The 16257-nt window shown below is 34.7% G+C and overlaps 1 protein-coding gene across 2 annotated transcripts in view; it reads left to right on the top strand.

The window, feature by feature from the left end:
- The window catches only part of brinp3a.1 (bone morphogenetic protein/retinoic acid inducible neural-specific 3a, tandem duplicate 1), a 40735-nt gene extending 27637 nt beyond the window's left edge, over positions 1 to 13098 (top strand). For both annotated transcript variants that reach the window (XM_051111826.1, XM_051111825.1), the window contains exons 7-8: positions 2039 to 2261; positions 11216 to 13098. In XM_051111826.1, the coding sequence (XP_050967783.1) occupies positions 2039 to 2261; positions 11216 to 12332 (1340 nt within the window). In that variant the 3' untranslated portion in view covers positions 12333 to 13098. The remainder of the gene's footprint in view (positions 1 to 2038; positions 2262 to 11215) is intronic.
- Positions 13099 to 16257: the final 3159 nt, after the last annotated feature.

Below are 16257 nucleotides of genomic sequence, written 5' to 3'. Positions count from 1 at the left end.
TTTCTTTCAAATAAATGCTCCACTGCAGTTTCCACCAAAATAAAAGCTTAAAAGTGCAGTATGAATTGCTGACAGCTAACGGTTTAAATGGATAATGTTACTGCAGTGCAAATTCTAAATATCTCTTTCAAGTGTAGAAATTAGGAAATAGGTATTGTAATTTCCCTGCTGTAGTGTAAAGCAAAAATAATACCTTTGAAATATTCATTTTCATTTATTTTGCAATGCAATTGTATTACAATACATGGCTATATTTATAATTGTTATTATTATTATATTCTAATTTGTTTGGCTTCTAAAACACCAGTGTGGATGTAATATAGACTGACACAGTATAGCACAAATAAAAAGAGGGTTGAGTCCCCATTAAAGTTCAGGTACAAGTCAATTCACTGACTTTTTTTCTGACTTAAGTTTTCTTAGTTAAGTGCATGGGTTGAAACTCTTTATTTTTGAAATCTCGAAGTGCATTAGATTCATAAAATCTATTGTGTTGTAATCTAAGTCTTTTAAACCTACACCGATTTATAGAGTTATTCATCGAAAAATTGCTTTAGATTGTCACGTTCATGAGAAAATTAGCCGTTTATGAACACATCATTTATTTGATTGAACTCTGAATGGATTGGTTCGTCAAAAAAAACAGGCTGAATGGTTTTATGATTCTTGACTGTGAATAGTGACTTAAATTTCAGTCTTTTGTAAGCTTTTGTGTAACTTAATAACATACAGAGTCATATGGACCACTTTTATGATTCTTTTATTCCTTTTGGAGTTAAAACTATTAGTCCCCATGGTGAATAATTGCATAGAAAGAAGCAAAAAGTACAATTCTTTAAAAAATCTGTCATATTGGGGTGAGTAAAAACGTAAGAAATAAATGTACGCATTATTTTACCTTGAATGAGGTTTTATGGTTGCAACTTTTTTTTTTTTTTTTTTTTTTGGAAATTAGTCTTAATGCAGAAAGGCCCGAGGTGTGCCAGCACCAAGTTAATTCCGTAGATCTGCGAACATCCCTGACGCATAGTGGGGTGACATTACACAGTGATTGTTGTCACCTTGTTACATTTGATGGCTGACAAGGAAATAGTGGGAAGTGCTTCCTGGGATCTAGTATCATTGTCATTGTGGTAAAGCAGCGTTTTGGACTTGGCAGGCTTACTTGTCCCTAAGCTAGGCACTGAGCCAGCACAGAGCAGGTTTTTGTGTGCATCACAGCCATGTTGGAGCTCTACCTCCTGCAGCAACAGCAGGGAGTGAAAAAACCACTGCCTAATGACTGTAAACCAAATAAATAAACAACAATCATCTGCTGCAGCGAGATCATCTACAGTCCTCTTCTCAGTTCGGTCGGGGCATCGCACAGTTTTTGTTTCGAAATGAAATTCCTAATCAAAACAAAACTTGGCGACTTGTACAGATCAATGGATATCTAAAAATGGAACTTGTAATATTTTCAATTACCTAATGCTTGATTGCATGAAAAATCCAATTCTGCACAGACTGGAATTGTCAGGCTATGATGAGGATCTGTGTTGTTAATTATAGCCACTGAGATCATTTCTTGTTAGATGTTAGGTAGCATTGATTGGGGCGTCGAGCACCATAACACGGCTATCGATTTTTCTCGCCACGAATGAAAATGAACTTCCCTCCGCTGGAAGACATTTGTGTGGGGCCGAGATGATTCTGCTTTGCCTTAACGACTTGCTATACTTTCAAAACTTAATGGTTTTTTTTTTTTGTTGTCGTTCAAGTTGAACCACATGCGCTCCTTCAAAATCAGCCTGTCCTTCTTAGAACAGGCTTAGCAATTCATTGAAAATACCCTGCTGTCCTCGCCTATCAGTGTTCAATCACACAGGACAATTTTCAATTTTCATCAAAGGAATGAAAATAACGTTCCACCTGCTCCCCCCTCCACCCCCAGTCTCTCTGTTGACTCATTTTTATCAAACATGACTGATTTCTTTTTCCCCGACATGAGGCAAAGTCATTCCAGTAATTTATTCTCAACACTTGTCTGCCTTTCTAGAGGACTTCCAAAATTTTGTGAGGAGATTACCAACGTTCTATGCTCTGAACACATCTGCCGTGCAGTACTTTTGGAAGATGGACCCTGGCATTCAGCAGCGCTTTCAACTGCTGGAGACTAGCACTCAACAGCTGCTCAGCAAAGCACAGCGGATTGTCGGCAAACTCTTCAAACTCAGCAAAAGGTGTCGGACTCAGCCCAAAATATCTGTGCCCAGAGAGAGGTAAGAGATGAGCCATGTTCCTAACGGGTTATAAATGGAAATGTCCGTATTTATAATTGATTGTAAAGTGATGAGAGATGAAAAATAGTTTGTAATTGCTTCCTGAAGGATTCAGGCTTGAACAGACCTTTTTGGTAACATTTCACAGCAATATTCCATTTGTTAACATTAGTTAATTAGGTATCATAAACGAACCATTAACGACAGTTTTGTTTACAGCATTTATTAAGCTAGTTTAAAAACTGTTATTCTGTTGATACCTTTGAAAAGGTTTTTAATTAATTTCTAGGGATTATAAAGTGATAAAAAGGAAAAACTTGTTTCTCGGTGCTTCCTAAAGGATTTAGGGGTTTGTTTTGGTAACATTTTACAATAAGGTTCCATTTGTTAACAGTAATTAATTAGGTATCATGAACAAACAATTGAAAATAGTTCTTATAGCATTTATTAAGCTACAGTTCTAGTTTATTCTGCTGATACCATTTAGAGAGTTTTATTCAAGTTTTTAATAAAGACTTTTTAAAAAAAATTGGAAAAAACTATCACAAGCTCAGGCTTGACTGAAACGCAAAATAAAATCAGTGTTGCAAATAAATTAGTACACTGTAAAAAACACAATTTGTTGAGTCAACTTAAAATAATTTGTTACACTGCTGCCTTAAAATTTTAAGTTTAGTCAACTTGAAATGTTAAGTTGTACTAAGTGACAACTTAGATATTTGAGTTAACTTAAAAAATTAGGTTTCTTAAACTGAAAAGCTGGGTAAGTTACCTAGCTGCCTTAAAATTTTAAGTTGAATCAACTCAAAAATCTAAGTTGTTCAATTTGACTAAACTTTTTTTGAGTTGACTGAGTCGGATAACAAATTATTTTAAGTTGACTCAACAAATACTTTTTTTTTTTTTTACAGTGTTGGTATGTTCTGTTCTGTTTCATTTATTTTTTGCAATTTTTCATTTTTGTTTGTAAAACTTTTTTTTTTCCTCACAATACTTCATTTTCTTTTGCAATTGATTTGACTCCATAAAAATGGTTATTAAATATCTTTAAATTTTAATTACTGACGTTTGATTTTGGCTATGAAAACAACCAAATTTTTTTATTATTATTATTTATAATATTAATGATATTATTTAATAAACAATTGTTCACTCCCATTTTGGTGTCTGCATCAAATTACATTTTTAAAAGTTATTTTAAATACATAGAAAGGATATTAAATGCAAGTTAAGCATGTACTTTAATGTTTCAAATAACTTTTGTGAAAATGAAATCAAAATTCCATTGTCATTCACCGTAACAGATTTATCTAATAATATAACCGCATACTTCTCCTGACCTCTACTTTATATATTACTTTTATATATTATTAAAATGTATAGAAGAAAAAGAGATCATAAATTGCATTATATTTTAAATGATTAAAACCATAATCCTGACAAATGGGTAAAACCTAGTGGATTTGAAGGACAGTGGCAAAGACTGGAAAAGATTTAACATGACAATGAATTAGTTTTTTGAGGGCTGCACTCTTCAAATAGAGTCATTTAATGACATCTTATGATTCTATCCTGGTAAAAATGTATGAAAGTCATTATTTTTGCTCCGAAAAAAATAAAATGGAACAGGACACTTTCTTATCTAAATACATTACAAGATTTAGATTTAGAAATATTAAAAATGTATCAATATATATGTAGAAATTACCATTAACCAAGACTGCTTGTTAATAAAATGCTGTAAAATTATTGTTTATTATCAGTTCATGATACCTGATGCATTAAATGATGTTAGCAGACCTTACTGTAAAATATTATTGATAGTGTTTTCTTTCACAGAATCACAAAATGTTGAGAAACCCATTTTTATATAAAGGCCAAACCCTGAATTCTCCTGTAACATCTTTATTTGTGACGACGTCACGTACATACATTGTGCTGTTGCACTGGATCTTTATTCTTGATCTTTTTCCAAATGGATGAACTAATAGGAGATTTAAAATGCATGTCCTCCGAGCTAATTAATTAAGAAATGCCTTTAACACACTACTCAGTCCATATCTGAGGGCAATTGTGGCAAGCATAATTGTGTTAAGTCTAGTATCTTGGCTGAAGTCCCAGCCTCTCTGAAATGATAGAGACTGTCCCATCTAATCATTTCAGGAGTTAGTGGATGAATAGGTTTTATCTTCCCATCTTTAGGCTAAAGTGCAGGTTGTGTTTTAATGGAAGACACGGAAAACAGGTAATTTATGGGCTCTGCACTGGCATGATAATGCAGTGCCTTTGGTAAGGGCTGAGGAAGGAGAAAGTTCACGACTGAGGTCTGAAACGGAGTGTTCAAAGATGGTAGTGGGTCAGGGCTGTGCAAAAATGAGAATTATGCAAACCACGCAAGCAGCCAAGTCAAGTGGAAACTACTTGAGTCAGATGAGGTGAAAGTGAAGCCTAAAGCGATGATCAGCTTCACAGTTGAAAGTTCTTGGTTCATTAATATTCATATTGACTTCTCAAAGACACTATTCAGATATCCCCATATTATCACTTAAACTGGCTGGGTGCTTTGGGATGACATGTAATACAGATGCTGCAGATGCAGCAACATAGAGATGCCAATAGAATCCTCTGATATTCCTTGGAAGGGTTTCAACATCTGAGTTTCAGCTTTGCAATTTTGCACTAGAAGCATCTAGTATACAGGAAAATGTATGTTATATTTTCTTGATGTACGGTAACAGTTATGGAATTTGCAGATCGTATAACTGGTCGGCATAAAAATAAAATAATAATACAATAGAAATGTACAATAGAAAGTTTTATGCATTGTTTTTATGATGGAATGAAATAATACGAAATATTGATTTTGGTTAATGTACAACATTACTGTTATGAAAAAAAGGGAATGGCAGACTTGAAAAAAAGGAAAAAAAGAGTTTTTATTGCACCAATTTGTATCTCATAATTCTGACTTTTTTTTATCAAAATTGAGTTTATACGCAATTCTGACTCTGTAACTCACAACTGCAAGTTTATATCACAAATCAGATTTTGTGTGTTATATTTTCTTGGCGTATGGCAAGTTATACAATTTACAGATCATATTAATTGGTCACATTTTTGGTCAGCATAAAAATAAAATATTAAAATAGAAATTTTAAATGATGGCATATTTTACCTGAAATATCTTTGTAAGTTTCTGGAAAAGCTGTGGAAAATGTGTTTATATTTTCAGCATTAAAATAATAGAATGGAAATTTTAAAAAGGATATTTTTTTTAATTATTGCATATTTTGCCTGAAATATTGCTTTCGTCAATGTACAATACTACGGTTATAAAAAAAAATAAAAAATAAAATGGCAGATTAAAAAAGAAGAAGAAGAAATTGCAGTTATTACACCAGTTTATATCTAGCAGTTCTGACTTTGTTTATTAAAATTGTGAGTTGATATGTAATTATGACTTTATATGTAATTCTCAACTGCAAGTTTATATCACACAAATCTGATTTTGCAACTCGCAATTGTGAGTTTACATCTCGCAATTCTGACTTTATACCTTGCAATTATGAGTTTATGTAATTCTAAAAATATAAATGGTTAGATTCAAACTCACAACTAAAAAAAAAAAGTCAAAATTGTGATATAAAAAGTTACATTAAAAAAAAAAAAAAAAAAAAAACTTTTTTTTTTTTTATTCAGTGGCAGAAACAAGCTTCCAATATGTATATTGGAAAACTTGTTACATTTTCTTGGTGTAAGGCAACAGTTCTACAATTTATAGATCATATTAATTAGTCAAATTTGTGATCAGCATAAAAATAAAATTATAAAATAGAAATTAAAAAGACTTTTTTAAATGATAGCGTATTTTACCCGAAATATCATTGTAGGTTTTTAAACATGTAATATTCTCAAAAAGTTGTACATTTTCTTTGGCATATGGCAACAGCTATATACATTTTAATGATTATATTGTTTGGTAATTTTTTAATCAACAAAAATAATAGAATAAAAATTCTAAAAATAGTTTTTGTTTTTTTTTTTTAAATGATTTTACTTAAAATATTGCTTTTGTCAATGTACAATGTTACTGTTATGAAAAAGAAACGCAAAAAGGCAGATTTGAAAAATAAAAATTAAATTGCAGTTAAAACACCAGTTTATATCTCACAATTTTGACTTTATTTTAAAATTTATATCAAACAATTCTGATTTTATAGCTTGCCATTGTGAGTGTGTCATTTTGAGAAAAAAATTGTGAGATTCAAACACACAATTGCAAGAAAAAAAAGTCAGTTGTGATATAGCAAGTTGCTATTATTTATATATATATATATATTTTTTTTTTTAATTTTTAACAATATATAGATTTATTAATTGTACAATTTTTTTTAAAAAGGCACTTTTTAAATGATTTCATATTTTAGCTTATTTGATTGTGCAAATATTGATTGTGCCAATGTACAATGTTACTGTTATGATTTTTTTTTTGGCAGATTTTAGCAGTGGGAGGAAAAAAGTTGTTTTTATTACACCAATTTACAGTTTGAAACATTTGACCAGTACACTAGATATTTTAGTGTCCATATTGAACGCAAATTGCACTAACAACAACAATGTGCAAGTCATTTCAGGAAATAATTACATGATTAATTATGGTATTAAGCATGTATAATTAATGATTATTTTAATATTACTCAGTCTTGTCTTACATTTAGTCTACCCATTAGTTAAAAATGAGAAGTAAATGGAAAAAGTGCTGTACTTGACTTTATTTTGCTGCACTGGTGAAAACAAACTTCTCCATATATGAGAATAACACCAGCTCTCAAGTCCAAACGTACAGTATACTCATACTTTCCAAAGTTTCCCATCTCAGGACTGAGGAGTCTAGGGCAGAAGAACAATAACAGCATGTGTTTGAAATGTTTCTGCAATCTGCCTTGATCTATCTTCAAGAGCATCCTTCTTCTTTGATAACATATGATTCAAGTTACAGCAAGAAAAATAAAGCAGACAAATAGAAAAGACATTTTATTAGACTGCTTTTGAGTTCCTGATTTACTGTTTTGTTTTCTCTGTCAGTTCATCAGTCATACTTGATTTATTTGATTTTCACACTTACTTTAAATTACTTTTTTTCCATTCATTTTGTCAAGCAGAATTTATCAACTGCTTGATATATTTGCTCATAAACTGCATTCCCATATATCTGAAGGTTTGTTTTGCTTTATGTTTGCATATTACTTTGTCTATTCACCACTAGAATAGATGGTTTAAAATAATAATCAAATACATTACCTTTCTGAATCTGATAGCAGGTGTTAAGTGATTAGGCTGCCTGACAAATGCATATTCCTTCATGGCCGCAGTTTCTGTAAGAAGAGCAAAAATGCGTATTTAAGCTATTGTTGTTCTTCCATCAGATGTTTTTACGGTCTAAAAATATGGAAATTTGAGAAATTGTTTTCTCATGGAATAAATGTGCATGCGAATGTTTTGTCTCTGGTGTGAATTTCCGTTTCGCTGTCAGTGAAATATGCTGACAGGCTGCTGAGATTTCCTCCATTGCCAACCACCTGCATACTGACTGTCTCTCAGGCAGCCTGGTGCCATGAATATTTATACATTCTGTTGCCATCACTTATGTTTTAATCCAGAGTAAACTGTTTTTCTCTGCGCAAGTGAAATTTCCACGGCAATGAATATCTTGGGCTATCTCGCAGGATAGCATAACAAAAGGGACTGCAATTGCTGAAATAGATTTTTGAACTGTGAAAAGGAGAGTTGCCACATAAGTCAAGCCTTGAAAATAATAAGTTGTTTATCTGTAAGCCAGTTCAGAGGGGAATATATTGGGCCTTATTTAAACTATATGCACAAATATTATCAGCCTATGATTTATCTTTCAGTGAAGATTGTTAACCAGTGACATTAATACATGTCAAAAAAGACATCCAGTATGGCTTAATTTCACAGGCTTGGTGCAACGACAGACATGTCATTTTAACTTAGGCTTTATAAATGCTGTATGAGTTGAATTTTTACTCTGTTATTATGCTTGGAAAAACAAAGTGAAGTGGAAATTGGGAAACAAGTACATTTTAGCTGATGTTTACAATTTGACTCCATGTGACAGATCGTGCTGATCCACTCCACTGAGTTCATTTGCCAGTGGCTGCAGAGAGAATCATTACAGTGTCTGAATATGCATGTTATGTTAATTTTTGCAGGATGGCATTTTTCATGCCTACAAAATGGATGAAATTATTTGGAAATAATTTAGTGCCGTGTTATTATTATTTTTTTAAGCAATGATTTTTTTTTCTGAAATCATCTATTATGAGAAAAAAAACAAGTATTTTTCAAAAAATAAAGTGCTTTAATGCTTCAAGTGCTATCAAAATTAGCATTAACGCAGGCGATTACATTTTCCAGTTTAATGGCGTTAAAAATGTTTAACACAGTTAACGCAGGGGTGGTGCTATTGGCCACCCACTCACAACTGCTGCTTCTGTCTCTTTTTTTCTTGACAAGAAGTGCGTTTATGTAGTCGCAGAACGTTTTTGCGTCCACATCAAACGGGAGACTTCAGACGTGTGCTCCAGCTTTACCTCAGCGCCAGGCGCTAGTCAAACAAGTGCAGGAAAGGTAAAGGTGATGAAGGAGCTTCAGTAGCACAGTTTTGAACTGCAGTCAGATGAAATGTTGTCGGTAAAAATTAATTTGCCTGTCCTGTCAGCCGTTATACTGTGCTTGTAGCACGTGCGCTTCAAATACAAGCAGAAATACGGTGGCGTGCGCTCTAGCCTGTATCATTTCACATTAAAGTGATTTAAACTATGAGTATGCGTTGCAGATCCGTGTCATGCTCAGTGGTGGTAGCTCTTAAAGTAGTAGCAGTCAAATAAGCTAATAACCCTGCTGCTGTGATGTCTATTAATCAAAGAACTAAAGAAAAAAAAAAAAAAGAGGAAATCAATAACTTTTTCAGTTTCTGTATATTTTCTACTTGCTGAAGGGCACAGGTAAATAATGGGTTATGTGAAAAGTAATTTTACTTAAATTAGTTGCTATTTTTTAAAGTCTAATAAATGTTAAAATTGACAGCTCTCATTTAAAATGTAATGTTGAATATCTATAGTCAATTTTTAAATATTAGGAAAAAAATATTTTTCCTAGAGACACCAGTGATACCTTCAGTCATAAAGATTTGAACAAATATTAAAAAAAATATACTGTCTTCATGTTGTTTCTACATTAATTTGAAGATTAAATGTCAATTTTTTGCAATATAAAAGTGCTATATATTTAGAAACTTTAATGTTAGGTGGGATTAGTAAAGATTAATTTCAGAATAAAAATAATAATAATTAAATAATAATTAGTTAATTATATATTAATTATATTATATTATATTATACCACAAAACCAGTCATAAGGGCTGAAAAGCTGAATAAATACACTTTCCATTGATTTGTATGGTTTCTTAGGATAGGACAATATTTATCAGAGATAGAACTGTTTGAAAATCTGGAATCTGAGGGTGCAAAAAAATTGCCTTTAAAGTTGTCCAAAATGAAGTTCTTGGCAATGTATATTGTTAATCAAAAAATAAGTTTTGATATATTTGCTGTAGAGATGTACAAAATATCTTCTTGACTTTTACTTAATATCTTAAGCATAAACAACATCGATAATTTTGACCAATACAATGTATTGTTGGCTATTGCTACAAATATGCCAGTGCTACTTATGAATGGTCTTGGGGTCCAAGGTCACATATTATATTATATTATATTTTATTATATTATATTATTATATGTTTTGCCAATTTTTTTTTGGATTGTGTGAGAATCCATGTGTGTACTTTTATCAATTAATTTGAATGTAATGTTTTGCCACAATTTTATTTTTTAGAAATCAAGGAATCTCGGTTTTGAATAGAAATATTACCAAACATTAGAATTAGGCACTATATATATATTATATGCTAATGATAACGGTAAAGAGAAAAGAACGATCCAACCGCATGTTGGTGCACATGATCTACCGTTCACATGTGACGCGCTTATATTGCTAGGCGCCATTTGCGCTCTTGTGTTGACAAAGATGCGACGCCAGTGGAATGGGAAAAATGCAAGAAGCTATAAGTGAACTTATTTAAGCGTTTTAGTGCCATTTCATGCATGAGATGCAAGTGCAAGATTTAAACAGGTCCATGTTTACATAGAAAAAACAATGGAAAAGCAGTGTAATCGGATTAAAAAAAAACTTGTGAACAAGTACTACTACATGTCTGATATTTATTGTTTGCATCATGATGACAGGTTGAAATCTGCTGTTCATTGTTTTGAAAGAATATTTATAGTTAATAATAGTCTACTGGTGTTGTACCTTCAGTCATTTTGAATTACCTTGACTTTTGAGGTTTTATTTAAAAGCATTTTCCTTATATTATTTCTTAACATATAATATGCATAAGACAAGTTTGTACAAGATGTAGTTGTAGTTCATGCATCTTTTCTGCAAAGATATTTAAAAAGTGATTTGTTTAACATTTAATTCATGTTGACAACTTCATGTGTGGTGCACTTGGAATAGATTTTTCCTAGAGGGTCAATAAAGAAAAAGTTACATGAATTATGTTCAAAATCATGAAAGAAAATGCAAATCAGTCAAACATTCTGGAAAGAAAAAAAAAAATGAGATTTTTTTTTTTTGCCATATCGCCCAGCCCTAGTGTGTACTGTGTAAAAAAGCTTTTAGGCTCTTAGCTATTGGAGATTGAGCAAAATAAAACCTGTTCCCTTGAGCTTCAAGTACCCTGATTAATTCTTGTGACATCTTTATATTGCTACTTACAGTACTTTATCTTTAGACTTTATCTATGATGAAATTCATTTAAGACTTTCAAGACGTTCTGACTTATTCCATTCATTCCTTCACCATAGGCCTCTCAGCTACTGGCTGAGGTATATCCTCTCCATCATGTACTGCAGTGAGAACAATCAGATAGGCTCCTACATGGAGGAAACGCGGACCTGCTCCTGTCATTACGAGCACCCGTCCTGCCAAGGTGTCATCCCGTGCTCCGTGGGCGACGGCTCTCACTGCTCCTCCTGCTCCTACGAGAACCGCTCTCGCTGTGCCAGCTGCAACCCCGGCTACATGCTGAGCCAAGGGACCTGTAGGAATACCATCCCGGATTCTACCGACAACTACATCGGGTTCGAGACGGACCTTCAGGACATGGAGCTGCGCTACCTGCTGCAAAAGAAAGACGGGCGGATCAGTATTCACGCCATGTTCATAAGCAATGACGTCAGACTCAACAACTGGTTCGATCCCAGCTGGAGGAAGAGGATGCTGTTGACGCTGAAGAGCAACAAGTTCAAATCGAACCACGTTCACATGCTCCTAGGGATCTCCCTGCAGATATGCCTTACTAAAAACAGCACCCTGGAACCCGTGCTGTCCGTCTACATCAATCCATTCGGAGGTAGTCATTCCGAGAGCTGGATCATGCCAATTGACCAGAACAGTTACCCTGACTGGGAAAGGACCAAGTTAGACATCCCACTTGACTGTTATAACTGGACCCTGACTCTGGGGAACAAGTGGAAGACCTTTTTCGAGACGGTTCACATTTACCTGAGGAGCCGCGTCAAGACGGCGTCAACTCAGGGGAACGGCAGCGTCCATTTCGAGCCGTTGGAATACATGGACTCGTCCCGCAACCTGGGCTACATGAAAATCAACAGTATGCAGGTGTTCGGATATAGTATGCACTTTGATCCAGATGCCATTCAGGACTTGATCCTGCAGTTGGACTACCCGTACACGCAGGGCTCGCAGGACTCGGCCTTGCTCCAGCTGCTGGAGATCCGAGACCGGGTCAACCGACTCTCCCCGCCAGGCCAACAACCTCTGGACCTGTTCGCCTGCTTATTACGCCACCGTCTCAAACTCTCCACCACTGACGTGGTGCGAATCCAGACTGCTCTTCAGGCCTTCAGCGCCAAGCAGCCCAACTCAATGGAGTATGAAACTACCAAACTATGTAGCTAAAAAGGCACTGCAAGGTAGCAGTATATTTGTAGCTATTTCAGTAACTGTAGTTAAATGGCTTGATTTACTATCTCGAAAAACATCGGACAGCTGCTGGGATACAGTGTTGATGGCGATGCCTCGGTTCTGGTCTGGTGTTTGTTTGAGCCACTGATGTAATGGGCCGCTTCAGAAGAACGGCCAAACCTTTTGCCTTTTCTTTTCTTAACTGCAATTTACAATAACTCACAGCGTGATGACCTCATTTCAGTTTCACGGCACACTGCAGAATTTAACATCAACCCCCAGTCCCGATAAACAACGTTTGCAGTAGGACTTGTCCGGGAACAGTATCTTGATTTTTAAAGTGACTTTTATTTTCACCTCTTTATTCTCTGCAAGCATAACGGAGGCCGTAAACACATGGTGAGCCAAACCTTGTTAGTGTAATCAGGGGTTCCTGCTGTGTCTGGGCAGAATTCCTAATTATTTTCATTTTTTTCGGCTTTTCTATGCTGTCTGTCAACACTGTAACTCTCAAAAATATCAGTATCCTAATCAACAATAGATGGATTCAAACTATTTTTACGGTATTTGTTGGAATATGAATGTAGGAGGAAATCTAAAAATCACAACACCATAAGCAAGGTACTTATTACAGTATATATGCTGTTTCATGTACATTTATTTTTATAAAAACTATTATTTGTGACAAGTTACAAAGGTAATGTCCATTAAAAATGTATAAAACATGAATTTGTTAATATTCGAAATAAAAGTCATTTTTATGTGGCGTCTGTAAATATCTCTAACTGCTTGAATTGCGCATAACTTGCATAGAGGCTTTGACATCTTAAATTTACAGATAATGTGCTCACCTCATTGTTATCCAGCATGTTCATGTTTTTCTTTCTTCAGCTGTAAAGAAATTGTTTTTTTAGGAAAACATTTCAGGAATTTTCTCCATATAGTGGATTTCTATGGTGCCCACGAGTTTGAACTTCCAAAATGCAGTGTCAGTGCAGCGGCTCTAAACGATCCCAGCTGAGAAAGAAGGGTCTTATCTAGTGAAACGATCGGTCCTTTTCTAAAAACAATAAAAAATAAATAAATAAAAATGTATATACTTTTTAACCTCAAATGTCAAAAGTCTAGCTCTGCGTGTACTCTGTGCATTCCGGTTTAATACAGTTAGGGTATGATGAAAAACACCACAGAAGTCCACTATATGGAGATAATTCCTGAAATGTTTTTCTCAAAAAACAATTTCTTTACGACAAAAGAAAGAAAGACATGAACACCCTTGGATGACAACAGGGTGAGTACATTATCTGTAATTTTTTGCTCTGGAAGTGAACTACTCTTTTAAATTGTATTGAAAAACTATCATGTACACACACGTACAGTCATAAGAGTTTATAGGGATAGTTCACTGAAAAATTAAAATTTTGTCATTAATTACTCACCCTCATGTCGTTCCAAACCCGTAAGACCTTCATTCATCGTCAGAACACAAATTAAAATATTTTTGATGAAATCCGAGAGCATCGACAGCAATGCAACTGACAATTCAAGGCCCAGAAAGGTAGTAAGGACATCATTAGACATGGAAGATTTCCATTGCACACAAAATGTATTCTTGTAGCTTCATAACATTATGGTTGAACCACTGATGTCACATGGACTATTTTAATGATATCCTTACTACCTTTCTAGGCCTTAAAAGTGGTAGTTGCATTACTGTCTATGCAGGTTCAGCTCTTGGATTTCATCAAAAATATCTTAATTTGTGTTTCGTAGATGAATGAAAATCTTATAGGTTTGGAACGACATGAGGGTGAGTAATTAATGACAGAATTTACATTTTTGGGTGAACTATCCCTTTAATACACCATTAAAATATATAAAAGATACATGGTTTTTAATAAATATCAGTACATCACCTCACCTATACATTTGCTTTTAAAAAAGCTGGCAGGCAAGTCTCTCTAAGAAATGATTCCTTGAGAGAGCCAATTCATCTACGAGAAAAGCTTTGACAACTTGCATGTCTGGAGGAAAAAAAACGCATTAAAAAGAAAGCCCACGTAGGAGCGGTTTCAGCTGCTTTTTGGCATAAATACCTGATGACTAGTTCCTCAACTTTTTCATAAGATCACCTTGAGACGGAGTAAGCCACATCATTAAGGAACAAATAGTGAAACTGCCACGAAAGAAAAAAGTTAGATAACTTTTTTTCCATTCAGAGATAACCAAAAGTTAAATGAGTTATTGATTAGTCAGCTGTGATATGTCTCAAGAAAGGGCCCAGCAAAAACATCCATTTAAAGGGGCGACAGAAGGGGCCAAGCTAATGAGCATTACAGAAAGCAGTTATCAGGGATGCAGTTCACAGATATGATGACTGAATCTTTACGATGAACAACGGAGACGCATCTGGAGAGACTTAAGCACTTCTGCAAAGACAGAACAATGATTTCCACCTAGCCAAATACTGTCATTTATGTTTACAGTAAATGCATGTTAACTACACCAAACAGAGATCATTTTTATGTAAAGTCTTCTGACTTGCTGGAAATTGATGGATTTTGCCTGTTCAGGCTTCATAAATACTACTACCAGCGTCCATACTCAAGTGTACTGCAATAATTGAGTCTCATATTAAAAAGGTGTGTAGCTTGTGTGTTTTACTACCTAAGGCTGGCATTACCAGTTCTCTATGGCTTTCTTAAATTAATATCAATGGGAATCCAATCAATGGCATTCTTGATTACTTAGTATGACGTTCATAAAAAGCAACGACTCCCAATTCTGTAATTTAATTAGTTCTTAAAGAGGTCATGAACTGCCTTTTTTTATTATTTTATTCTGTTCTCTGAGGTCCACTTATAATGTTACCAAGATTTTTACATCAAAAAACAATAATTTAGAAGTAACAGGCTATTTTCTGTCTTGTTTTGACCCTCCTCATGTGAACGCTCTGTTTGAATAGTTGTGGTGGATTGTAGGCTCGGAAGTAAATGCCCACTGCTATGATTGGCTGACAGTTGTGTATGTTTGACAGCCTACATCCTTCATAGATGAACGCATAAATATTCAGTATATATCAAACGACCTGTTATAACAGACAAAGCAATAGTGACCACGTAATAAAAAGTTACTCACACGTGTGGTGTGACATTACTGTCAGATCTAACATAGTCGGCACAGCATCGTCTTTTAGTTTCAATCTTTCTGAAAATCCTTAGTCAAACTGTGCTTTTTTTGTAAATTAACCTGCTGTAAAATGAAGTGAACAAAGGACTAAGTTTTAACTGATGTGGACTGGATCTTCATTTAAAATAAAGTTCATCCACTCTTTCCTAATGTTAGAATCAGAAGGAAGGCAATGCAGAGATTGTGTTTTTCCACAACTTGGCACTGCACAGCGTCTTCATGTCTTCTGAGCCAGATTTAGTGTTTGGTTTCTGCATAGACCTGTGTTCACCTCTCTCATAATTTACACTAACTGCACAAATCGGTGGGCGGGGCTAAACAGGCAGTCATGTAGCATGAATCTGTGGGTGGAACTAAACCAGCAGTGATGTAGCATGAACTTGTGGGCGGGGCTAAGCAAGCAGGGATGTAGCATGAATTAGTGGACGGGGCTAAACAAGCAGTGATGTAGCATGAATTAGTGTGCGGAGCTAAACAGGCAGTGATGTAGCATGAATCTGTGGGTGGGGCTAAACCAGCAGGGATGTAGCGTAAATTAGTGGGCGGGGCTAAACAAGCAGTGATGTAGCATGAATTAGTGTGCAGAGCTAAACAGACAGTGATGTAGCATGAATCTGTGGGTGGGGCTAAACCAGCAGTGACGTAGCGTAAATTTGTGGGCAGGGCTAAACAAGCAGTGATGTAGCATGAATTAGTGTGTGAAGCTAAACAGGCAGTGATGTAGCATGAA

This window comes from Labeo rohita, chromosome 6 (genome assembly GCF_022985175.1).
Source record: "Labeo rohita strain BAU-BD-2019 chromosome 6, IGBB_LRoh.1.0, whole genome shotgun sequence".
Taxonomy (NCBI): Eukaryota; Metazoa; Chordata; class Actinopteri; order Cypriniformes; family Cyprinidae; genus Labeo; species Labeo rohita.
This window is presented reverse-complemented; position numbering and strand designations above follow the sequence as displayed.